Source organism: Triturus cristatus, chromosome 5_1 (assembly GCF_964204655.1).
Source record: "Triturus cristatus chromosome 5_1, aTriCri1.1, whole genome shotgun sequence".
In the NCBI taxonomy this organism is placed as follows: domain Eukaryota; kingdom Metazoa; phylum Chordata; class Amphibia; order Caudata; family Salamandridae; genus Triturus; species Triturus cristatus.
The window spans coordinates 395,052,767-395,079,667 of NC_140587.1; the positions used below are offsets into that span (position 1 = coordinate 395,052,767).

The 26,901-nt window shown below is 43.7% G+C and overlaps 1 protein-coding gene across 2 annotated transcripts in view; it reads left to right on the forward strand.

The window, feature by feature from the left end:
- Window positions 1-26,901, forward strand: part of LRP12 (LDL receptor related protein 12) — a 221,406-nt gene that overhangs the window by 107,592 nt on the left and 86,913 nt on the right. Inside the window, exons 2-4 of one of the 2 annotated variants that reach the window (XM_085605112.1) lie at window positions 16,864-16,920; window positions 19,899-20,034; window positions 24,223-24,425. The exons of the other annotated variant lie outside the window; for it this stretch is intronic. Of the exons in view, the coding sequence (XP_085461238.1) occupies window positions 16,864-16,920; window positions 19,899-20,034; window positions 24,223-24,425 (396 nt within the window). The remainder of the gene's footprint in view (window positions 1-16,863; window positions 16,921-19,898; window positions 20,035-24,222; window positions 24,426-26,901) is intronic. 2 annotated transcript variants of the gene reach the window in all.

A 26,901-nucleotide genomic window follows, 5' to 3' on the forward strand; every position in this document is an offset into this window, starting at 1 on the left:
CGACAAAGAATAGAAAGGAATAGTATAATGTGGAGAAGTGTGGCTCAATGATTAGAGCGGCAGACCCTGATGCAGAGTTCTAGCCCGGGACCAGGGTTCAATTCCCTGCCTCGGCGGGTCTTGGGCTCAAAAATTCCACGGACCTGATAATTCTTGCCTCGGTGCCATTCCAATCATGGAGTCCCACTCTGCAACTCTGGGCAATAGCTTGCTTAATCTCCACAACGGCCCCCACAACGCTAAGGATGCCTGGCCTCCACCTTGGGGGTGCCCAGGAGTGGACGCCTCACAGGGAAAGCCAGGATGGGTTCCACAGCGGTATTCGTACAAGCGCCTTGAGACCCTTGCGGGTGAGTAGTGCGCTATACAAGTATCAATTTACATTTAATGTTTAAAAGTGATAGACCTTATTTTCACTCTTGAAAATAATCAACACATCTTTTCTTTGAGGAAGAGTTAAAAAGGGGTCCCATAAGCAGACCACAAATTTGACAGGAGTCAGCAAATGTCTAACTGCTACATTAGAGGTTGGAGCACAAATTGAGGACAAGGAATTTATAATGTCGAAAAATGGTACCCATGGTCTTCTAGTACCGAGCTGAATTTAGTCTTGCTTGGCAAATCTGCTTTGTCAATGCTTTTTTAGATTTTTAAATATGGCCACCTGATGCAACTGAGGTGCAAGAACTGGCAAAGATAACGTAGTAGGTGAGCATCTTATGATGGTACTTTCTGTTTTTTAATTGTACGTTGCAAAATGGCCATCACGTTTAACGTAAACTTGGTGTTTTGGCACACAGTGTCTGCCGTCTCGGAAAATATCACCGTCAGATGGGCCCACACAGCAACTGACTTTGCAAATGCATGTGCAAGGGCAATACTTGTGCTTGATAAGTAAAAACACAAGTGAGGGATATCGAGCTTGGGGAATAGATGAACAGTAAGAAAGATTAAGAGCGGGAGGGATGGGGTGATCAAGCAACAATGCAGGAGGGCGAGAAGGTGGGGGTAAGAAGCTACAACTTGGGCGGGAGTAATGTGGCAAACAAGCAACAGTGCAGGAAGGATGGGCAAGTAACAGCTTGGGAAGCGGTAGATAAGACAAGCAAGCAACAACACGGGAGGGGGAAGAAAGGCACAGGGCAAGTAACAATGAGGAAGGGGTGGGAGGGAACAAGAAAGCAAAATCAGGGAAAGCAGCAATGCAGAAGGGGCTGGAGGGAAGGGGCAAGTAACAACAGGTAGGGCAGGGCAAGCAACGAGTGACAAGGGCATGAGGGACTGGGCAAGCAACATGGGAGGCAGGCAGGAAGGATGGAGCATGCAACAACGACGGGGCAAGCAACAACGAGGGACAGAGTTCAGAGGGATTGGGCAAGCATGGGAGAGGGCAGAAGGGAGGGAGTATGCAAGAAAATGAAGGACGGTGTGGAAGGGATGGGATGATCAAGTAGCATTTCAGGAGGGTGAGAAAGTGGGGTAAGCAAGCAACAACTCAGGCGGGAGTGACTTGGCAAGCAAGCAACAATGCAGAACATAAGGGCAAGTAACAGCTTGGGAAGCGGTAGATAAGACAAGCAAGCAACAACACGGGAGGGGGAAGAAAGGCACAGGGCAAGTAACAATGAGGTAGGGATGGGAGGGAACAAGAAAGCAAAATCAGGGAAAGCAGCAATGCAGAAGGGGCTGGAGGGAAGGGGCAAGTAACAACAGGTAGGGACAAGGTGGGCAGGGCAAGCAACGAGTGACAAGGGCATGAGGGACTGGGCAAGCAACATGGGAGGCAGGCAGGAAGGATGGAGCATGCAACAACGACGGGGCAAGCAACAACGAGGGACAGAGTTCAGAGGGATTGGGCAAGCATGGGAGAGGGCAGACGGGAGGGAGTATGCAAGAAAATGAAGGACGGTGTGGAAGGGATGGGATGATCAAGTAACATTTCAGGAGGGTGAGAAAGTGGGGTAAGCAAGCAACAACTCAGGCGGGAGTTTCTTGGCAAGCAAGCAACAATGCAGAACGGAAGGGCAAGTAACAGCGTGTGATGGAGTGGTGGATGAGACAAGCAAGCAACACGGGAGGGGGCAGAAAGGGACAGGGCAAGCAACAATAAGGAAGGGGTGGGAGAGACGAGCAAGTAAAATCAGGGCAATCAGCAATGCAGAAGGGGGCAGGATGGATGGGACAAGCAACAACTGGGTAAGCAAGCAGCAATGCAGAAGGGGAGGTAGGACAAAGCAAGACTGGGCGGGTGGGACAGGGCAAACAATACTGAGGGACAAGGGTGGGAGGGACTGGGCAAGCAACAACATGGGAGGCGGGCAGGAAGGATGCAGCAATGACGGGGCACGCAACAGCGAGGGACAGGGTCGGGAGGGATTGGGCAAGCAACAATGTGAGAGGTGGGAAGGAACCATGGAGCATGCAACAAAGACAATGATGGAGCAAGCAACAATGCAAGAAGCAGCAGGGGTAGGCAACAACATACAGCAGAAAGGCCAGGAGACAGCCTGCAAACACATGCAAGTTTATGGGGTGTTGCAATTAAAAGGAACAAGCATCTGCTATGCATAGTTCTCGCATTTCCACGAGTTTGAGCTATTGGCATTGTTAATGACAATGCCTTTTATTTATGTTTTAAAAAACAGAACATAAATAAAAGGCACTGTCATTTACAATGCCAATAGCTCAAACTTGCGCAAATGTGAGACCTATTGTCTTGCAAATGCTTGTTCACTATTGCAAGGCTGAAAGCTACATACCACTATATTCTATATACCTGATGTCCAATTAATTTGCACCATGTACATGAGGTGTCCGTGGAAAGAGCTACACTACGATGGGAGGCAACCTCTGCCTTGACTGTGTGATTACGGTGGGCTGAGAGCACCCAGCTACCCATAGCCACGAGCTGAAATTGTCCCAGGACCTGGAGCCTCTAACCGGTGAATAGGATTTGCGGGGAGGGCTTGCTCGGAGCCACACGTATGTGCCCTCCATCCTGTGCCTCACACCCTATCATTGTGGAATAGGAATGAAGCAAGGCGCGGAACGCTATTCTTAAAGCGTCCCGCGTTGCAAACATAAACATATGTATATTTTTCGTTAAATTAACCCACATTTTAAAAAGAAGACGTGCTGACGCCATTACCAATGTGCGGTGTTGTAAGAAAAAAACCATACAATGTTAACACAAACAGCACATAGTGCCTGCTTCTGCAGCTAAACAAAGAACCCATTAATTTAGTAAATAGTCCTCACAAACTGGTAATAAAAGCTTCCATACCAACACAAGTAAAAGGTCCAGTCCTCATGGGAGGTAACAAATGCAGACAAGGCGGTACCAAGGAGGGACTAACAAGCCTATTTACGAATCAGAAGCCAGCATTTACAAAGGACAATGACACAAGCCAATGACAAATATGGGCGGGGGTTCCAGTGCATAGTCCAATGCAGCATGCCTCACAGAGCGAGCAGTGCTCGGGCGCTGCCGCTAGGCTCGACCTTGAAAAGTAGCCCTAAAAGCATGAGCAGTGATAGAACATTGGGTAAGAAAGCAGTACTTGGGCAATGCTCCAGGGGAGGGACAAACACACGAAGAGAAAGTGAATCTGGCACGCGCTGACCAACGAGAAACAAGGAACTAAGTGACCATGAAGCTAACCAATGGTAAGCAATGATCGGGCTGTAAGCCACTGGTAAGTAAAGAAAATGCCTTGCAAGCAACACTGCATGTGCTGTTTCAGGCAATAATTAAAAATGCTACCTATATTAGGTGAGTATCAATGCAGCACTACAACTTTTTTCTTGAACATTTTTCCACATTATTTCAGACACATTAGTCGGTAAGGAATTATAACATCAAACAAGAAGAACAAATATTATGGTTTAATGTTAATAGTAACTTAATTGTCATTTAATTTTTAAAAGAAAACTGTGCGCTGCCTATTTCTTGTGAATCAACAAACTGCCTCTTGGTGCAAATGTATGTAAAAATTTAAAGAGCCAATCACAATCCTCCAAACCTTTTCCTCCTGAATAAATCATTTATGCTTCCCTGTACAAATTCCATACCCATAACTGGCCTATCTTGACATCGTCTCAGGGGTACACTTTTCATTCCACCAAAGTACCTTAGAAGGCCTATATTCAGAATAGAATCCTTGCTTAAATATTAACCATGATCACACTTTTACTGCATGAAGTACAGAAATATCTGTGATAGTAACATAATAGAAATCTCAAAGAAAGTAGTGTAATGGTGATCTACAAAACTCTTTGCTACACCATTATCCATGTATGACCTAAAAAGTTGGGCTTAATCACCAAGATCGAAAAGTATTCCCTATGGAGCACGTCGAGAAGTGAATAGTTATACAAAACAGGAGCAACAAAAAATTAAATAGCTTGCATGCATAATGTCTATAAATTATTGACATACTAACAGTTTTAGCATTTTTGTCGTAGCCTGACAGACTGAACCAATATCCCTGGTATTGGATAAAAAGTAGTAGTAAAAGAAACGTCAGATATTTCGTGGTCAACTTTGGGAAACAAAATCTACATCATAAACACATCGGCATTCTCAAATTATATTTCTGTACATAAGATATTTAGGCTAGCCATCTAGGCACTTCGATAGAATTTAACCATCGTTTAAAAGACACCAGGGACTTTTTATGTTATGCTGAACGTATACACCTTCAGGTTTTATTCTGTCGGTAACTTGAATATATTGTGATATAGAATAGATATTAAACGAAGTATGGAGAGGCATAAGGGAAGAGCATTCCAAAAAATTAAGTGTCACTTAGACGCACCATTCCATAACAGAAGTGACATCAAAATTGCACCTGCATTTAAGTTCAGAGACTGCCCAGTTAGATGTCTATGGCTCAGAATAGTGACAAATATATGCCAGATTAAACTAGGGATTTCAGGTTATGTGGTCTGCACACGACATTTCTAAAACTTGAAATGCATTTTACTTTCGAACAGAGTGTGACAATACATATGGATCCCTGCAACATGGCGCCGCCTACATTTGGTCGGTTCTTATCTGCGAAACGCTTGAGTGCTTGTCCACAATTCCCTCACTTCTGCCTCCCGAGACAGCTGTGACGGTGTAGCCTCCTATATTGATGTTTTTATGGGTTCTTTCAAGCTTGAAGTTTTAAAAAGGGTTTCTCTCTTTGTTCTTAACCCATTATTGTGCTGCCGACTTTTGAGTTGTAGTTCTTTGCTTTTCGTAATGCCACATAATATTTCGCCACATAATCGCATTCCGCTCAGGGATTATTTACGACTCCAATGCGTCCTGATGCTGGAGTTGACCTGATTTTTGTAGTAGAGGCTGATCCAGCATACCGCTTCAAAGTCTTTTACTCTTGGGTCACCTTTCTGGGGGTGGACGGGACAGATAACCATGAATACACTGGCACGGCTGTTCCGATCGCGTATCAGCCCTATCGGACCCTTGAGGTTCTGTTCATAGCTTGGCAACATCGAATTGGGTTTAATGGCGCCCTTTACACTAATACACGCCGGTCCGTTTAGATCCTTTGTCAAGTTGACGGGGCCACTTGGCCGGTGTTGGCTGGGTATACCCCTCACCCGCATGCGTCAACTGTGGCTACGCTGCCCGAACTACGCATGTTACATACTTCACTGATAGCAGTACATAGAGCTGTTATTCAGTTCATGTCACGCAACTTCCAGGTGGGACCACCTGGCGTTGCTGCGCAGCCTGCGGGACCTGGTGGGGTTACTATCCGTCCCGTCATGGTTAATTCGGTGATGGGCAAGCGACCACAAAATAAGGATGAATTACCTTGGCTTGCTGAAAAATTTGAAGAGCTTGAATCTGTTTTTCATAATACATCTCCTGTAGAAAAACACCAGATTTTGACTATTAGTTTGCCTAAAGACTTACTTCCTGAGTTGGCTGATTGTAACACCAGGGGCAGGGTGTTCGCAGCTGTGTATTCGAAGTGTTTCGGCACTCCCTCTATGACTGTACTCCCCTCTGTGATTAAGCGTGGTCAGGATGAACATGGTGCTGAAGCGGCTGTGGAATTGGGGATGAGACTGGTGTGGGTGTTCGACGTGGTTGCTGATATGATCCTTGCCAATGTCAACAGCGATGCAGTAAGTTTTCAAGTCGCTATCAGCTTGGAGGCTGTTCCTGATGTAGACAAACCACGCGAATTACCGAAAATTATTGCAAAGGCTTACAAAACCATTGGCTGCAATAGTTTGGGAGTTAAGCCTTTTACTCAAACGCAAACACAGTCTCAAACACAATAAAAAGCTCAATCTGACACAGATGGGCGTCGAGTCTTTTCTAAAAAGAACTGGAAAATTAAAAAGCGGGGGCAGCAGCGAAAGAAGCAAGGGTCGCATGCTGGGTCACCAACACCTGAGAATTCTGAGCGTACTTATTAATTAAATTAAGACTCCTGATAGATTTCAGGTACCTGATCAGCGTTCTCCTCGTTCTTCACAAGGCTCATCTGGCTTACTGGTCGGTAGTGGGCAGCACCAGGATCATGGCAAAAGTCAGTCTGCGCCACAGGGACGTGAACAGCCTCGTCAGTTTGACGGCAAGGAGAAACCGGAGGAACAACCACGCTTTCGTGCCCTGTTTCAAAAGAAAAAAGTTGCCGCTTTGACAGTGAGATATGCCTCAGACGGTGAGAACCTGACTGCTGGACTGGACTTGGGTGGTAACCCTGCTAGACTTTGCAGCAGAAGTTACAATAGTGTGGGAGGCACTGCGTCCTTGTCTGGAGGCAACAGCAACTGAAATTTCATTACTGTAGAGACAGCTGACACCCGGGTTGCCCCTCCGGATCGGCTGTATAATATAGTTTTTCGCATTGAGGGTGACATTGAGCGTGTAGTCACTAGGATTTTTTGGGAGAATCTGACCGCTTCCTATGACAATTTGTCAGCAGAGGCAGATTGGCCCCCACCTTTTGTTCAGGCTGCAGCACGGGGGGAGGACGTGATTCTTCCAAGTTTTTCGCGTTATGTCCCTAAAGAGCATGCAGAGGCTTTTGCAGCTGAGTGGGCTTTGTCCCTGGCGCCGGCACTGTACCGTAATCAAGTGGGCTGGGATAAAGATTCACCACCACACGAGATTCCATTGCGGTCTATGCCTCAACCGCAATATCCCATCAGGCGCGACGCCAAAGGTCCCTTTTCTGATATTCTCACTCATTTAGAGTATCAAGGAGTGATTGAGACGTGTGTCGCCAATGAATAATCCTCTTTTTACTATATTCAAACCTGTTGGGTATTACCGCTTGGTTTTAGATTACCGGCATTTGAACTCTCATTGCCGTACATTTGTGGTACAGAATACCCATAGCTCTGCTCTTGTTGACAGTATTGTTCGTAAAAAATATAAAACAACACTCGACATTTCCAATGGTTTTTATAGCCATAGCCTATCCCCTGAATGCAGTAAATGGACCACATTCACATCCGGTGGAAAACAAAAAAAATGTTGGCGTTTACCTATGGGGTATAAGAATAACCCTGGGGTTTTTGCCACACGTGTTGTCTCCTTGTTAGACAGCATTGACCCAGATGCATATTCGTATGTTGATGATATTTATCTCACAGACAACGAGTTATGGCCGCATCAATGCCGTGTTGACCGCATAATTCTGGAATACAAATTTAATTTTGCTAAATCACACATCGCTTGTTATGCGGGGTTCTTTTTGGGCTATGAGCTCAATAAAGAAGGTCGGGGCTTGGCTCCCCTCTTTCTGGAGAAATGCGCACGTTTGCAGTCTCCATCTACACTTAAAAAACTTCAGTCTTTGCTGAGATTTTTAAATTTTGGGCGATCCTACATTCCCGAGTATGCCCAGCGTATCAAGCCTCTTTATGCCTTGATACAACCTACCTTTTCAAAAGCCAGCTGGCTCCCCAGAACATTCTGCTATTTTGCATTCTTTGCAATCTGATTTGCTTGAATCTAAGTACTTGTTGACACATGATAACCACACAAACCTGGTGATACGAATCGTACCTGGCGTAGCAGGTTTCACTTACTTGACGTACAATGAAGGTGACACAGTACCTAATGCATACAAATTGCACTTATACACTTCAGCCGAAATGCGCTTTTTGACTGTTGAGAAAGTTTCGACAGCTGTGCAGATGGCGGTCCTGAAGGAATGCGCTCTGGCACAGGGGAAATGCATTTTGGTGGTTACATCTTACCTTGCTTTAGAAGCAGTGACAAAGGCAAGTGTCCCTAACTCAAAAGCTTTACATACCCGTTGGATACAATGGGCTACTTCTTTGACGTCTCCGGATGTCACGTTTATTTTTAACCCTTCTCTTCAGACACAGGAGTCCATGTTCATCCGCCTCCTCTGTCTTTGCTTCCTTTGGAAGAATTTGCGTGTATCATTTACACAGATGGTTCAGTGCAACCGGCCCCTGGTTCTAAACATGCTTATTCAGCGGCTTGTGCTATTGTGGCTGGTACTTTGGTGAATAGTGAGTTTCAAGTCTAACGTAGTGCATACGCTGGTGCTAGTAGACTGTTCCGCTCAGTTGGCCGAGCTGCGCACTCTGGTTCTTGCTCTCGAGTTTGGAGATCCAAAGGTGTCAACTCTTATTGTATGTGACTCGTATTACTGTGTTCAGTCTTTCAATGACAACTTATTCTTTTGGTCTCAAAATGATTATCGAGATTCTAAAGGCAGCACAATTAAGTATAAAACGCTCTGGGTTCGAGGTGCGGATCTAAAACTACATCTGCCACTCACACATGTTATTCATACTCTTGGCCACCAGCATGTGGGAGCACAGGCTCTTGGGAATTGTTTGGCTGATGAAGCGGCCAAATATGCAGTAGCCACGTGTTCCGTAGCAGCCGTTACAAGGTCCATGACTAAGATTGATAATGATATTTTGGCAGCAATTGCTGCAACTTCGGAGGGCTCTAATTATCCACAGGGTTTCCATTCAAAGTATTCTTATCAGTTAACTCCCGAACAAGTTCCTTTTGCTAGAATACCTGATGTTGGAGATCGGCTGAGTCCCAACGCGGACCGCAGACACACTTTAATCAAAACTGCACACGAAGGCATGGCTTCGGCCCATGCCGGAGTGTCTGCGACTGTTTTTATCTTGCAAAAACGTTATTGGTGGCGTGGTTTATATAAACGGACCCGTAATTATGTACTTTTGTGTGACATCTGTCAGCAGATTAAGTCTTCTACGGTAACACGACCACCACAAACACCGCTTTGCATTGCCAATCACCCTTTTGCTTGTGTGTATCTTGATCACTGCAGTCCATTTTCTTCTGATACTGCATATAAATACATTTTAGTTGCAGTTGATTCGTGCACTAGATTCCCTTGGGTTTGGCCACAATGCAGTGCTGACACTCGAAATGTCATCAGGGATTTGCATGTCTTTGTAGGAATTTTTGCCTGTGGCACCTTTCATTCTGACCAAGGTCCAGCGTTCGCCTCGAAGGCGTACAAGGATGCGCTGAAGTCTTCGGGGGTGCTGGTGCAGTTTCCGTCTCATTACAGGCCTGAGGGAAACTCAATTGTGGAGCGAATGAACCGTGACTTAAAACAATCCTTGAGAGATAGAGTTTTAGGAACTGGCAGGAACTAGTTAGCCCATTAGTATGGAGTCCAACGTGCACTTAATAATCTCCCTAGAAGACCTCTGGGTGGGAGGACCCTATACGAGATGCTCTTTGGCATTAAAATGTTTGTGCCAGACCTTGATGGTCTATACGTTGCGGCGACTGCCGCAACCTTTGACGTAGATAATCCTTCTACTATGTTACAGAACCTACAAGAAACCCATGCTAGTCTTGCTACTGAACATTTGTCCTCAGCAAATAATGCAGCACTCCCGCGTGGGCCCTGGATTGTTCTGTCTGGCCTTCAATACCAACTTTGAAAGCAGATTTCAACAAGTTGAGCAGATTAAAGGCGCTTTTAACCCAACAAGAAATACCATTTTGGGGAGCTCATCTATTGCATATTTAATGCGTCGATTACTTAAGGCCTGGCACATTTTTTTAAGGCTGTCTGCTCTGGCCTTGTGACTTCTTTTCAGACTATATTTGGTGTAATACCTGCATTCATTCATTCTATCTTTTCCAGTGGTTTTGGTGGGTTTCCCTTAATATTGACGTTAGTTGCTGGAATCCTGCTTCTGCTGTGCCTCCTGTGCAATGGCTGCTCCTCTTGTGGTACTGCACAGGCAGGGACGGCTCCAGTTGCTCAGTGACCGAATGCATGGATGCTTCGGTACATTACCACTGGCAACACTAAGTGTGTCTTATGGGTTGTCCTTCCGTTTTGCGTATTTCACTTGCGTGCAACCCGTCTTTTCGTGCTTGAGATGTCAGTTTACATGGGCGTTGGATTCATGCCTTTCCAATACGTCATGTCCGGACCCGGATTTCGACCAGCTAATGGGCCCCTTAGTGGCTCATGAGCAGGACTGTTCTCGGATTTGCTTAATGGCGCGTGCGGCTGCACTTGGATTTTTGGCTCAATGGGATATCTGTGCAGCTGCACAGAATCTCCTACTTCGGAGTTATACTGAATATCACTCTAGTTATCCAGCGATGCTAATGGAGGCACCTGACTATGAAAAACACTCTTTTTTTTTTTTAGGGGGGGGGGGTGTATTTATTTGCATTTTCTTAATCACATTGCAAAACCACATCAGATATATACAAAGCATCTCATTTCTGTTTTCATTACAGGCAGAGCGAGGGCTAACAATATTATCACATAGGTAGTCGACAATGTCAAATAGTGTCTGTCAACGGGATCCCTCATCTCCCCTCCCTCCCCCCCAAGTGTCCCCCCTCTCCCCCGGCCTACTGCGAATCCGTGAGTACAAGGCCATAGTAAGTTAGCCATGGCTTCCATATTTTCCCAAATATTTTCGGGCACCCCCTTGCTTTATAGGTTGTTTTCTCCCCCAGCATATACATGTCCATTCCTCTCCACCATTCTTCCAGTGTTGAATTGGTCGCCGCCCCTCAAGCCCTCGCCATGTCTCTTTGGCTACTACCAGACCCAACTGGAGCAACATCAGCTTCACTTTGGGGAGATCAATCTCCGTGGGTATACACAGCAAAATGAACATAGGGTCTGGGGGTATTGGTTCTTGCAATATAAGCTCCAGTTCCTTCAGAAGTGTACCCCAGTATAACTGTGCAAGTGTGCATCCCCAGACAGTATGAAAGAAGGTCCCTTCCATTGTCTTACATTTCAAACAGTTGGGGGACTCCGCTCTACCCATCTTATACAGTCGGGCTCTGTCATAGTACATTCTGTGTAAATACTTGAATTGAATCAATCGCAGTCTGGATCTAATGGCTACTTCCCTGGGGTGCATCAGAGCCATTTCCCAATCTAGATCATCTATGTCTCCCAGGTCTGCCTCCCAGAGAACTCTCAATTTTCGCAGGGTGTCAGGTGTATTGTTCATAATTGTCCTATAGGTCCATGACACTGCTTTTTCCCCAATGTCGCCCATCAAGAGTCGTCCTTCTAATGGGGCATATTCTGGGAGGCCCTCCATATCGATATGTTGCGCCCGCCAGGCATGCCTCAGTTGCAAATACTTGAAATGTTGCGTCTTGTTCATTTCATATTCTAGCTGGAAGCGCGAGAACGTCACCAGCTCCTTACGATATATTATATCCTTAAGCTGGGAAATGCCCACCAAATCCCACTTCTGAAATCCTTTCAGCTTGACAAATTCCTTGAGTCGTGTTCCCACCCAAAGCGGGGTTTCCTTGGTCACCCGGTCTTCCCACTTCATGCGCCTCTCCGCCTTTTCCCATGCCATTATCACTATTTGTGTGGCCGGTAACAATTTTGCGACACCCTTGCCTCCGTAAAGATAATGTGAATATGGCCTGTTGAGGAACTGCGTGTGTTCAAGCGCGTACGCAGGGTGATCCCTCTCGCCGAAGGCCCATTCTTTAATTACTATCAAGTGAGCTGCCCAATAGTAAGCCCGTAGGTCCGGCAGGGAAATACCACCGCTGTATTGGTTGCATTGTAGCTTCCCCAGTGCCACCCTAGGGGGTTTCCCTCCCCAGAGGAACTTTCTCAGGATAACATCAATTTTAATGAACACCTCTTCCAGGATTGAATGGTAGGTATTTTGCAAGACATATAAAAATTTTGGAAGGGTTATTATTTTGAAGAGCGCAGCTCTTCCAAGCAGCGTTAGAGGTAAGGAAGCCCATCGGTGCGCGTTTAAACTGAATTCCACTAGCACCTTATACAGGTTCCACTCCAACGCCAGCTGCCTATCTAGCGTAATGTGGATACCTGAATATTTTATCCCCGTGGGTGCGACTTGTAGTTGGCTGGGATAAATAGCATTCTCAACATCTTGCCCTGCTGGGTAAACACATCATTTTTCCCAGTTAATTCTATACCCTGCGTACTTGCCGTAGTCCTCATAGCTCGCCATAATGTTGGGGAACGTCGTTCCAGGGCGTGTAACATATAACAGTATGTCATCAGCATACAGAGAGATGTGTTCATCAAGGTCATCATTGTCATTTACCCAAAAGCCAGCTATGTGCGGGTGTGCGCGAATGACACATGCCAGGGGTTCCAGAACTATCGCGAATAGCAGAGGGGACAAGGGGCAGCCTTGTCTAGTGCCCCTTTCGATTGGGAATTTCCGGGATATTACCCCATTGACTCTAACCCGTGCTAACGGTCCTTCATACAGAAGGGCTATCCATCTCCTGAACTCGGGACCAAATCCCAGCCTATCCAGTATGGCCATGAGAAACAGCCAATGGATGTGGTTGAATGCCTTCTCGGCGTCTAGGGACATTATGAGTTGCGGATCAGTCCTATATTTCACCATCTCCAACCAGTTAGAGACCTGTCTAAGATGGAGTTTCGTCGATCTATGAGGCATAAAGCCCGACTGGTCCCTGTGGATAATTCCTGTAATTACCTTTGTTACTCTATTGGCCAGAATTCTGGCCAAGTTCTTAGTCTCCATATTTATGAGGGAGATGGTTCGATACGAACCGAATGAAGAACACTCTTGTTCGTTCACCTTGCAAAATTGGATTGTGTCTCTTTTTTCTACTGGCCACATTGATGTCCTTTAGGAGGGTGTTCCATTCTTTTGCTCCTACACTCTGATGGATTAACCGCATAAAAAACCAGCCGGCATCATTTGGGTATCAGAGGCCTTTTTCACACTATATATTTTTTTCTCTTCTTCCAGAACTTGGCTTTTTTATATATAGACTCTCGTCTTTGATTTTTATCCAAATTTATGGACACGCCTGTTAATCTCTGCTCTCGTTTTTATAACTCTCTTTTCGTCCTATGCCTACATACGATGGACTTACCAGGGGGAGGGTGTAGTATAGCTTATGGGTCCATAGTCGACATTTGCTAAGTTAGCATGAGCTTCGCTGCCATGAGGCTGCTTTTGTGCACGACACTGCAAGCATATATTTCGCAAGACTCTGTTTGGGCCCCTTTCACATGAGAACTGTCTGCTTTTTGTGTTCTCTGCTGTGCTCTGAGGTTTAGTCAGCACACGAGGTACAAGGTCGATCAACAATGCCCCTTGTTATTCTGTTCTGGTCAGTCCCTCACACCTAGACATAACATACTACCCACAGCTGCACTACTGGAAATTGTGTGCTTTAATATTGCAAGCAAAACATGTTTTGACACGCTTGGAGAGACACCTTTCCAGAGAGAAGAGCTGTGCTTGTCCTGAGATGTGAACATTTCATCTAGGCCTTGAGGTATGGGGTCTGCTGACAAAGCACAGAGGTCTTCTTTTTTATAATAAACTATTTCTTACAACGGGGAGGGTGGTTAGGTCTTTTGGTCCTTTTCCACGGTCTTTATAAAATGATATCCCTGTTTGTATTCTATGGAATTGTGACAATGCTGACTATATTTTGTGTTAATGCATTTTGCTGCTAGTAATGGCACGTGTACTGTACCATAGAGGGCGTTAGTTAAAATAAACATTTTAAACTATCCAGTGTCTCTGATTACTCGCATTATGGGCAAGTATGAGTGAGCGAGCGAAAGAGTTGTCTGGCTCCCGCGATTCCCAAGAAAGAGTGACGTGTTCTGGGTTGTGTAATCATTTGTAGCTTTGCTGTAGTCGGAGAACGAATGAGACTCTATAGCTAGTCGGTTTGGGATTTTGGGTACTAATGTGGTAGGTTGGTACACCCCTATTCACTGAGGTCCCGTATTCCTGTGCATAGTTCTGTATATGTGCAGAATCCCTACAACATTCCCTTTCAGCAATGGAGAGAGCCTTGGTTAGATCTGTTAGCCGCCGCCGAGAATGCACAATGTCAGCAGTTTGGCACGCTGAAGTTTCCAAGGTGGCTTTTGGTAGGAGACGTTTTTCATCTCAAGTGAAGCTCAGGCATCCTGTACACCTTTCCACCCACACCACTCCTGCCCAGAGTTCTCAAAAAGATTAGGAACGACCAGGCCCAAGTCATCCTTGTGGCTCCAGACTGGGCCCAAAGAGTCTGCTATTCTGAGGTGTTGAGCGTGTCTATCAGTCCTCCGATCAGGCTGCCCCATCGGAAGCCTCTTCTTTCGCAGCAGCAGGAGACGGTTCTCTACCGGTACCTGTCAACGATCCGCGTTTTTGCATGGAGATTGAGCGACAACAGTTGACAGCTTTCGACGTTCCACCTGACATCTTCAACCCTATCTTGGCAGCCAGGCATCCCTCTACCAAGATGGTTTACACCTGCTGTTGGGCTAAATTTGAAGCCTGTTATTCAGAAAGACACATTTATCCCCTTTCTGCCCCTCCTCCCTCTTTCTCAGGTTCTCCTGTTTTTTCCACTGCCCAGCAGGGCTCTGCTCTGGGCACTGCTAAATGATATCTAGCTGCAATTTCTGCGTTTCTTTGGTTGCCTGACCAACCTTCACTTTTCCAATCCCCTATTGTGCATAGGTTTTTGAAAGGTTTGCAGCCTATGTTATCTCCCACTCCTTTTGTTATGCCCCAGTGGGTCCTCAGACTCGTTCTCACTTTCCTTATGTGCACTCCCTTTGAGCCTCTGCACAATTGTCCACTCAAGCTCCATACCATCAAGACTGCCTTTCTCGTGGCAATAACATCTGCCCAGAGGTTCAGTGAGCTTCAGGCCTTGTTATCCAAGCCTCCTTATCTAAAAATCTACCCAGAGAAACTGGTGCTTTGTACAAGAGCTTCTTTTCTTCCGAAAGTTGTCACTCTTTTTCATGTGAGCTAAACCATCACTCTGCTCACTTTTTATGCTCCACCTTCTCCCTCCAAGGAAGAGAAGTGTCTACACTGCCTAGACCCAAAAAGAGTGTTGTCATTCTAACTTGACCGCACAAAAGAGTTCCCGGTGGACGACCAACTCTTCGTGGGTATGTCTGAGTGAAGAAAGGACAGGCCGTGCAGAAGAGGACCATCTCCAGATCGTGCTTTGCCTCAAAATCTGCTATGCATTGGCCCACAAGCAACTGCCTGAGGGTTTGCATGCTCATTCCACCAGAGCTAAAGCTGCAACCACTGCATTAGCTCACAGCGGTCCGGTCCTGGGAATCTGTCAGGCAGCAATGTGGGCCTCATTGCACACACCTTCACCAAACATTATTGTCGGGACAGGCCGGTCCGTAGAGATGGATATATTGCCCGTTCCGTCCTGCAGGACTTCCTCATGTGAAATCGATTCACAGACCCACCTCCGGGGAGGGATTGCTTGGATATCTATTCTATGGTTAGGAATCTGCTGCTAGAAGTCTCTATCAGAAGAGCAAGTTACTTACCTTTGGTAACTCCTTATATAGTAGAGACTATATCAAGCAGCAGATTATTTACTGACCCACCCACCTTCCCCCCTCTGAAAACAGATTTCTAGGGACAGGGTTCTTCACTTTCAGAGCCCTCGTTTTCTACACCAGTGGTTAGTGGACTTTGTGGCTCAGCGCTTCTAGCGTGGAAAGTCGCAAAGAATATCTGACGTCAGTGCGCCCTAGTGGCGCCTGAATAGGCAGCGCAAACATCATTTCTAGCGTGATTAAGCGGAGCCGAATGATGCTACCTACCGGCGCGTAGGGGTACTTCTCACGAAAGCTTTCTGGATGCAGTCTGACGCCTATGTAGTGTTCTTAGGTAAGGAATCTGTGGCTAGATAGTCTCTACCAAATAAGGTGTTACCGTTACTGCTAATTCTTACATTTAGATTTTATAGGTGTTCCATGCAGTTTGGATAGTTACCCTCTCCCTCCAGGATCCCACTTCCTTCCCGCTTTTAACTCAAGCATGTGTTGAAATTATTGTTTACCATGCTATAGTCTTTTACATTTTGCCACAATAACCCAGAACTGTACAGTTGATTAACACCGTCCTCATTTTTTCCCATAAACTTGTTAGCCATGTTAGCCATTGTGTATGGTAGTGCTGTGAAGGTATTTTATGTTCATATGACTCTTGAGAAGTTAAAACAAATTATTTTAATTGGAGTTGGTGTGTAATGTTATTCTTTTGTTTTTATATTTTTAATGTTTATTTAAAAAAAATGTAGATTTTCGGTGGTTCTGTCATAAATGTGTTTGCTCTGTGTATGTTAAAAGTCGATAAAGTTCCTTTTCCGTGTTTAATCAGCATATTCTAGTAGTGCTGCTATCAGAAAAGTTTTAGCAGCCGAAGCAGTTGAAAATATAGCATACTAATCATATTTGCTCAGTCTTACTTTTACTTCTCCTGAAACATAGTATCTGAAGAATTTCTACAAATGTTATCTTACTCTGAAATTAGTTTGTTCATTATGTTTAATTCTAGGAAATGGTGCTCTTGCAGAACATTCAGAAAATGTGCATATTTCAGGAGTGTCAACGGGTAAGTCATTTTTTTGTAATGTTTAAATTTCATGCATGACTTAAATGGCAAATATTGAAAGCCACCTGGTATCTTATGAAGAGATATTTGGCAATAAAAATTATTACTGCTTTTTCCAGCATGTAATAAGGAAGGAAGCAACTGGAACATAGAGAAATTCTCATAAGATAAAGTTGATACCTGCATGCTCATGCACAGATTATGCCTTTTTAAATGGACTACCTAATTATTTTTTCATGCAAACTAGGAACTTGCAGAAAAGTTGATAGAAACGGAATATATATTTTCTTTTTATCACAGTCATAAGAAATTGAATGTAACTTGAAAGAATGTCGGCATCAAAAATTACACAGGCTCAGAATTTTTTGTGATTAATGCAGTAGACATAATTCAGTCTTTACTTCATCTAAAACTTTTGGCAAAACAAACTTTCCTGTGAGTGGCTGTGGTTAAAAATAATGGCATCCTAGTTAGAACCAAGATTTAAGATGTCTCATTAAAACGTTACATTCCGTGTTTCATCCCCTCGTCTATGTCTCCCCCTTCCCAAACCCCTATCCATTGCGCAGTGGCTGGAACTTCCAAGTAAGACCTGTAGGGATTAGAAGTCGAAGTGGTAGGCCATTAGCATGTTACTGGAAATACAACTCTCAGTGGTAGGGCAACAGCAGGCTACAGGAAGTAGCCCTCTCAGTAGTAGTACAGTGGAAGGTCGCTTCATCTGATCCTGACTTCTTCAACCACCAAACATAACAGAATATGCCCTGGACTGATCTTGACTTTTCACACACGCCTTTATGGAGATGTGCTTTCAGAGGGGCAAGCAAAGTGAAAGGTTCATGATCTTAAGCTTCCCTAGAAATGTTGGGGTGCTGTCTTTTACAGACTTTTTCTACCCAAAGGAACATAATCACAAGAATGTGCTTGCTACTTCAGGTGACATTAGTTTCCTTTCTTTCCCTTCAAAAAAACAACAAAGTTTAAATAATCGGACATCCTGAGTATTGTTTACAAGGCAAATGAACTAATTACAGAAGTCAGACGACATGCATCATCATTATTCAACCTGCATGGACCTGTCCAGTAGATTGGTACTTGAGGTTAGATGTGTGATTTCATTTCAGAGTTCAATCCATTAGGCTTGAATGTTTCTTAGAAAGCTACTTTTAACTTGCAAAATATCATACTCAAACGGCAACTTTTCTGGGCCAGACAAACTTAAGCTCAGTAAACGAGTGAAACATAATAGATAGTCATGAGACTGGCCAGGAGGAGGGAAGAGGACTAAAACCACAGAAGCCGTGGAGTTAGAGGTTCCCAGTGAGAGTGGGATGCTTTGCATACTCACTACTAATCAGACTTGGGTGTTGAAACTACGGTGGGAAAGTTGTGGAGAAAGTTAAAGAACCTTTGCATTGATGCGAGCCACATTTCGCTGCCTATTCTTGAATAACTTGAGAACACCCCTCCCATGACCAAATCAGTGTTTTTTGTCAGACCACCTCTATATTTGCAGTATCTTAACAGCCCTACTGTGACCACCCGCAGTTCAATGATTTGGTGGTAAGAGATGAGATCTCTACAGGTAGCTGTGAAATTCTGTGTGGCAGTTCCTAATAATATGCCAAATAGGGCTTTAGGTGATGGTCTAGAAGGGTGGTAGCCCTTATTTATTAGATAATTGAAATTGGTATTCACGAGGTAGAAGGGGTGGCAGGTGTGTTAGATTCCAAACTTTGCAATCCTGTTGATATATAAATATATTTAAATATTCTAAAGACAGAGGTATTATTTAGCCTAGTTAACATAATAGTGGTAGCAGATTGGGTAGGACATTTGCTAAGTGGGATCTAACCTATACATTTTATGCTTGAGACGTATTCCAATCTGTATTGGCTGTATTTTGCATCTTTAAAGTTTCTTCTTAATCAAGTTCCTTTAGTTTGACATATCTGCATCACTCCATTCCAATAGAGTTTTACTAAAGAAGTTGAAAAAGTAGTAGATGTTACTCCCTTGGAACAAAAATGCCAGACCTATAAATCCATGTACATTGATGACTGCTTTCCTCCCATCTGTGCTGTTGCCAGAGAGAAGCACGAAACATTATCTAGTTATCTATGACACTTTGATAGCATTACAATGGCAGGTGTGTGCCCCTGAAACTTTAAGCTCAGGCAGCATGATAAATAAACAAAATGGTCACAGATGTTTGGAGAGCAAGCACTTTTCTTGTAGAAGCACACAACTTCTGCCCAAGCAAAACATACTCCTAGCTCCTAATATGTGGATGGAGCCATTGCCCACTCTTTTGGTGATTCTTGCATAATTGTCTGGTGACATCTGCTCTAGCAAGCCAAACCATAATAACTCTCGAAAAACGATATATACAAAGAGATTATTAGCTGGATGCTGTGACCGATTAATTCTGTTTAGCCCCCACTCCACTCCCACTGATATGGTGGCATGATTCTAAATGCCCTCATTAAAGACATGAACACTGTTATTCTATAACCTTTTCACTTCAGCTTTTTACTTCCACATTGTTTTATAGGATATTAACTGTGATCTATTAAGCCCTAAATCTAGCCTGCATGTATCGGCATCCTTTGTAAGCACCCACTACCATCCGGGTCACATCGACCAACCTCGACCTGTTTATGTGCTAACCAAATATTTATCTTTAGTAAAGTGCTGCAATGTAGTCACATGGCATCCAAGATAATGCTGAATAAAATAAGCAAAATAAAAATAAAATGGTTTAATTTGTTGCCATTACCAGTTTTTCGTCATGACCAACATTTCCCCCAACTGGGTGGTGGTAGTTAAGTCTTCAACTTGCAATGCTTATAATCAATATTAATGTTCTGCCGCTCAGAATCATGCTTCTAGTTGTCTTTCTTCCAAAGATTGACCAACATATATTTTTGTTGAGTTTTGGTGATATTAAATGTGAGATTGTCCTTGTTATTTTTCAGCCTGTGGAGATATCCCGGAACAAATGCGGGCTCCAAGTGGCATAATAACAAGTCCGGGATGGCCGTTTGAATATCCTGCCAGAATCAACTGCAGCTGGTATATCAGAGCAAATCCTGGAGAAATCATTACCATAAGGTAACCTTGAGCTGAATAATCATGTATGGAAGTCTTAATTAAGAGATTTGGGGCTTTGTCACTTCAGTGCAAAGTGGAGGAGGGTGAACGATACCTTAATTTGCATTTGTAATAATTTAATGCACCTTTATTTACTTCCAGTCTCTTATAGTTTAGCTGAACAAGCAGGCCACACATATGTATCTTTAGGAATGTACAATAAATGAAATAAAAAGCACACATTTCAAGATTATTTCACTTCACTTAAACAATTCCAGTGTTTTGTGCCTTGATCACATTAGGAGTCTTTCATGATTGCTCAATCTATACCCTGTTTTGCAGCAGTTTAGCCTTGACTCATATTAAGAGAAGGCAACGCGGCCTAGAATTGCTCCAAAATAGGGGATTATGATTTAGGGCACCTCATACCTAATATTTTATATTTGTAAACACAATCAAGTGAATAAGTCTGAAGCACCTTTCAAGCTGCTAGATAATATAATTTAATCTTTTACAACATTATGTTATATGAGTGATGAGAATTGCAACTCATTACTCTGTTGGGTTCCTTAGGCGTGCTCTCTCTAACCTTATTTAATTGACATCCTTGCACACTTCTTATTTTGATCGACTGCTTCCTTGAGATCTTCATCCATCTACTCACACAAGAGAAGGAAGCAGCGTTTTTAAATTTCCAAATTGAGGTGGAATGCATCCCCAGAAAGCAACAGCTCACCAGAGCCTTGTAGGCTTATTTTTAAGAGCAGCATCTCTTATACCGGTATTTTATCAAAGATTATATGGGAGGATGAGGAGGCGGTTTTGCATCTAATTATGATACCCACATGGAATGAGGAGTGTCCGTCATGGTGTTATCTAGCAATGGTTGTTTCTTGGATTCATAACATTTGGTCCTCAACAAGCAGTCCTCAGTGAATAAAACAAACTTTTAGAAAAGAAAAGTGTCGCCCTTCTTTTGAAGACTGTATAACTACATTTTAATAAGTGCAGCAATCTATGAATATCATCATTTTGGACCAGGGTGGTAGAGGAGTGAGCTACTATAAATGCAAACTGGGATGGAGGTCTTTCTAAGCAGGAAGTAGGGGAATGAGCCCTTATCTGATCTCAGTGCAGGATGCAGTGCAAAATAACTTAATTCAAGCATCTGGCAGAATTTAACAAAAGAGTAAACACTTCCCTCTGAAGAGTGATAATAGTGCTACATATTTTTGAAATGCTAGTGGCTCTGGCCATGGTGTTTGTAGGTCGAGCCTGGGCAGCGCATGTGCTTCTCTGTGAGACATGCTGTAATGTACATTGTGGCTTCAAGCCCCTCCTCTTTATTTCATTTGTTCCCATTCGTGCCTTTTATAAATGCATGCTTCTGTTTGGTCAGCATGTCTAATTACTCCTGCCTTTTGTTGTTTTAGATACTCCCTGCAGACTGCTCCTGCTACATGTGGTTTACCACTTTCTTCAATTAATGTGTTGTTTTATGCACCCCTTTTTTTTCTTCGGGTAATGGCTTGTTAAAAGAGGCATCACTTTCCTGTCACAGACGCAGCATTTATGCGTAAGCAGCGCAGCATGCCGCCTTCAACTTTAACAATGGCAGCCGTGCCTTTCTTTCCCTGCCATTCTTAAAAATTAAGGTGGCATGCTGTGCTGCTTACGAGAAGCTTACAATACTGAAAGAATAGAGTTTGGCGAGCCACGCCTTTTTTTCCCTTCGGAGCCGCTCGCCAAACTCTATTTTTTCAATATAGTTTTTTTTTCGTAAGCAGAGCAACACTCGGCCTTCAACTTTAACCATGGCGGCTGTCCCTTCTGCTTCTTTCCCCGCCATTCTTAGAGATGAAGGCGGCATGCTGCACTGCTTAGGAAAAGCTTACAATATTGAAAAAATAGTTTTGCGAGCCGCACCTTTCTTTTCTTGAGCGCCACTCGCCAAATTCTATTTTTTAAATATTATATGCTTTTAGTAAGCTGTGCAGCATGCCGCTGTTCGGTCCACCTGTCAGCCACTTAAAGATGGAGGCGGTGTGCTGCGCTGCCGATGAAAAACATACAATATTGAAAAAATAGTTTAGTGAGCCTCACCTTTCTTTTCTTCTGTGCCGCTTGCCAATCTCTATTTACCAATATTGTAATTTTTTCATAAGCGGCACGGCATGCCGCCTTCAACTTTACGGTCCTTTTCTTATGGAGGCAGAGGCCTGGGCAGAATGAAGTCGAGCATATCACATAAGACCCATTCAATGTTGTGAAGATGGCTCCCCCTTCTGACTGAAACTCTTATGTTTACCTTTCAGGAACTCTCCCAAAAAATATCACTTCACCGATAATTAGAAAGATGAATTTCGTGCCACAAAGCTCCTCCGTACCCAGCCAACCAAAAATCAAAACAAGCATTTGCAATGCAGTGGGTTACTGAAGGTTTTGAGCTATTGGCGTTGCATTATTATTTGCAACTGCAAAAGCTCAAACTTTCAGTAATGCAAGACCTATTACATTGTAAATGCTTGTTTTCTGTTCTAGTTGCATGCTTTTGCAGAGCGAAGGTGCAGAAGTGTTTCCCTGCTGTCTGCTTGTATTTGGCAACTACTCACCATCGAACTTTGAGATCCAAACAAGAGGCAGAGGCAACATTAGGTATATCTATGGCTTTCACGGCTGCTCCAGTTTCTGGATGAAGACGCCACCTAGTAGACCTGAGGGAAATACTCGGCACCAACCAAGGTTGGCAATGTATCCAAAAAGATTGAAAGCCGACTAAAATCCCCATACCATTGCAAATATCAGGAAACATGTGTATGATACAATTTGCTATCATCACACAGAGGATCCTAATGGGATCAGAGAAACCAGGAACGTACTGATCCCTGTTAATTATATTCCCAAAAAATGTGTTCGGTTGTGTGTACAGAGGAGCAACTTTCTCTCATGTATCAGAATTTAATCTTGTGTGTTTTTGCCCGAGATTGTATGTGTCACTGCTGCCTGAAAAAAAACCTTTTTAGGACAAGAACCCTTCATCATTGGGTTCCCTCCTCACACCTGGACTGCAAGGTCCACGGTGTGGGCTACAACTCCCCAAAGGGGAGTAGCTGAGGTGTTTTGCAAGGATGAGCGATGGTATAGGCGTGGTGAGGGGCAGAGTGCAGACACAAATGTTATAGGGATGGTAAAACTATCTCCAGAGGTCCACATAGACTTTATTGAGTGACCTATGGGATGGACTTTAAAGAGGACTAGGGATTAATATATCATATCCCTATTGGGGTTATCATGTTTCTGCCCACCTATGTTCCCATATAGGGATACCAGGGCATTCGTCATGACCTTAAATTTCTAAAGTCACTCTGCAACAATTCGTGATAAATAAAATTTGTGATAAATATAAGTGTAAATATACTGGCCAACACGTGGTCAAGGCGACCAGGATTGCAGTAAGCCCGGCACCTATATGCGAGACATAGTGAAACTGCAGTTTACATAGGGGAATCTCATTCCAGGGACATCTTCGCATGAAATGTTGAGGAAAAAAATGGTGGCTTATTTGAACTTAACAAATGGCAGCAGAATGTACACAACATGTGGATCTCTGACCATTTAAACAGAAAAACTATTTTTACTTGTAAGTAACTTTTATTGCATACTTCAAAAAATTGTAACACAGTATTAATTTTGTGTGCCGTCTGGTGGGATGAACACTTACTGTCATTTTTAACGCCTGTAATTTAGACAAGAGTTTAGCCACACTACAAATCCTGATTCGCTGGCTCCGTTTTGCATTGTGAATTTTTGAGTTGCACAGGCAGTGACGGCCTGCAATTTATTTGCAAATGCATATTTTTTTATATTCTACATTTGTATTAGGTACGTTAGAGTGCTGTTTTCAGTTTCTATATTGGAAATGTCTTATTTATTTTCAGTTAAAATGTGTTGTGCCAATCCAACCCTCGCCCCACTCTTTACTGTTCTACATTTTGTAGACCACGAGTTTAAGCATTACAAGGCGAGAAATTTTTTTGTTTTTTTCTGTAGGTATAAAGGATGTTTTTACCCCAGTTAGGATGCGTTCTGCTTCTTTATCATCTCAGCGCACTCCGTAGTCTAATACAGTACGCCGATAGACACGATCATTCATTAACCTTACAATCTTACAGCACAAATTAACCCCGATGTCGTCTTTTGCCATCACAGTTTCGAGGACTTTGATATCCAGGGGTCCAGGAGATGCAGCTCTGACTGGTTGACGATCGGAACCTACAGAAACGCGGAAGGTTACAGAGCCTGTGGCTCCACCATTCCAGCCCCGTACATCTCGCTGCAAGACCATGTCTGGATCAAATTCCATTCCGATGATAACATTTCTCGAAAAGGTTTTCGACTCTCTTATTTTTCAGGTATGTATTATAAGCTAAACACTTTGATTCAACTTTTTGGGTGTTAAACTTGAGCAACTGCCATAAACTATTTTCACCTGGCTGTTTCCACTTGCGAAAAGGCTTGTTTTGTCGTCTGAGTTAGTAACAGTTCGCAGACCTTATGGAGTTATTTTCGAGAAAACGGACGGAGGAGGCGCGCATACAAACACCAGTTGAACTGCTTGTAGAAAAACACAATGCAGACATTCTTCTATTCCCAAATAACTCCTGTTGAAAGCTTGGTAATGCTGGGAAGGGTTTGGGAGAAAGGATGCATGAAAGGAAACTCCGCTTTGTTGCATGCGCTTCTTGGATGGACTGCATTTAAAGAAAATGTCACAGGGAACATGAGTCGTGCGCATTCTGCCTAAATAAGGGTGGCGGCTGGAGTAATAGAGAGACTAGCACAACTTGCTGGTTACGCACATTTTGGGTTTAAACTACTTATTCTAACCCCGCAGCAGTAAATGTAGAAAGGAAATTAAATATGTTTTTATATCTTTAAATGTCAGTGTGGTGTTTTCTGTAAAGCAATTTAATTGGTTTAATGCTTCAACAAGAAAAAGGGAGAGGGTTACATGGGCTAGGTTACCGCATCTTCCCCAGAGATATTCAATGTTACCTATACCAAGAGGTTACCAACCTGTCATTACAGGACCTGCGTATCCCTTTGTCCACCTGAAAAAGAAAGTGATATCCTTTTAAAAGGGTACTCTCACCCACAATGAGTCGTGTTGCATGCGTCGTCATAGTCCAACATCCCTGGGCTCAACACCACTCTGGGAGGGTAAGAAGAAGGGCAAAACAAACTGATGGTGGCAAGTTTTATTCCTTTTTACTGAGTGAAGCTACATAATAAAAAATCTTTTGTACATCTTTAGGCACAATAAGTCAAACTGTGCAGTGTATCACCAATGGACGCCCAACTGTATATCAAGAATACATTAAATAGGAATGTGTTCAGGCGTGTCTGCTGGGTCTCTTCCTAAGACACCTAAGCGCAAAGTTGGGAATCGTTTGATAGATCTCGCGCTGGGCCTCTCTAAGTGCAGGATAACAATGGAGGGGAAATCCTCGAGGGGGCCACAGGTTGCAGCTTAGAACAGGGATGTTATTACATGGGCGGAGGCGTAGGGCAGAGCACTAGCATGGGAGGAGGCCAGGGGAGTGAGAATGCGCCTGATTGCTGAGCAATGGAAAGAGGCAATAGCTGAATGGGAGAAACTGGTGGGATCTGGCAGTGAGGGGGGAGAGTCGGATCACAAACCACAAATGGATGCCGCGGCACAAGTCGCTTTTCCGGGGTCTTCTGGGATACCAGGGGTTTAATCCATGGGGAGGGGGCGCATGGGCTTGAGAAGTCCCCGGTAGTGCCTGGCTAGATACAGGAGGGATGCCAGTTCTGTGCCCCCCACTGGACCCGCTCATGGGTTGTTTATGCTTTCAACCCCATTAGATGTCAGTGCTCCGACATATTCCCACCACTCCTCTGCACATGTTACTCGTTCTTTCTTTTTTCCTTTTTTCTCTTTTTTCCCTTTTCCTGAATTTGAATATTGTTAATGGCACAATATGATCACATTCACAAATACATATGCATACGATGTACCGATTTTGGACGACTCTCCATATAATTGCCATGATATACCGGTCTTGGTGGATCAAAGACTTACGATTGTAGATAGTAATGGATGATGTAACTTATTTTGTTTTTCCTTTAACCTTCTTGTACTTAAAGTATCGATTTATATAAAAATAATATGAATTTGTTATTCCTGTTGCCACAGACTTGGAAGCCAGGAAATAACCCATGCAGTGTCATTTAAGAGCCGGAAAAATACTAGTTCAGTGTTGTAAGTTGTATGCATAGAGTGAATGCATATTAATAAGTGTAGGTTTGACTAAAAACCCCCAAAAAATTAAACGGGTCAGAATTGAATAGCCAGGCCACTGTTACGGACTAGGTATCTTGTTGGTCCTGATGAGTCAGGTGACCCACAGGGCAATAAAAGGCCAGCCGAAACATGTAGACTTCATTGCATGGTTGAGAACTAATAGGCTCTATGACTGTCCACTTTTGTTTTTAACTTGCCATAAGCTTTTTGGAAGGGAAAGCAAGCTGGGAAACCCTTGCTTTCTCCTAGTTTTCTCCCAAAAGAAACATGCATGATTCTTTGCTTTTTGAATTTGGCAAAATCCTCTTAGATAGTTTCCATCAATGCGCTTGTTTCTGCTAACCCTAAACATTAAAGCATCGTAGAATCGAAGATTGGATTCCTTTAAAGCAGAGGTTCACTTTGTTTTGATAGCTGAAAATAGCCCAAATACTTTGCGACATTTTAAAAATCATAATCACAGATCATGCTTCTTTCAGGTACTACATGAATTTAAGGACTTTGTTCTGCAACAGATTTGTATAAACAGACATTTCTGAGTGGAGAACATGTTCGTAACA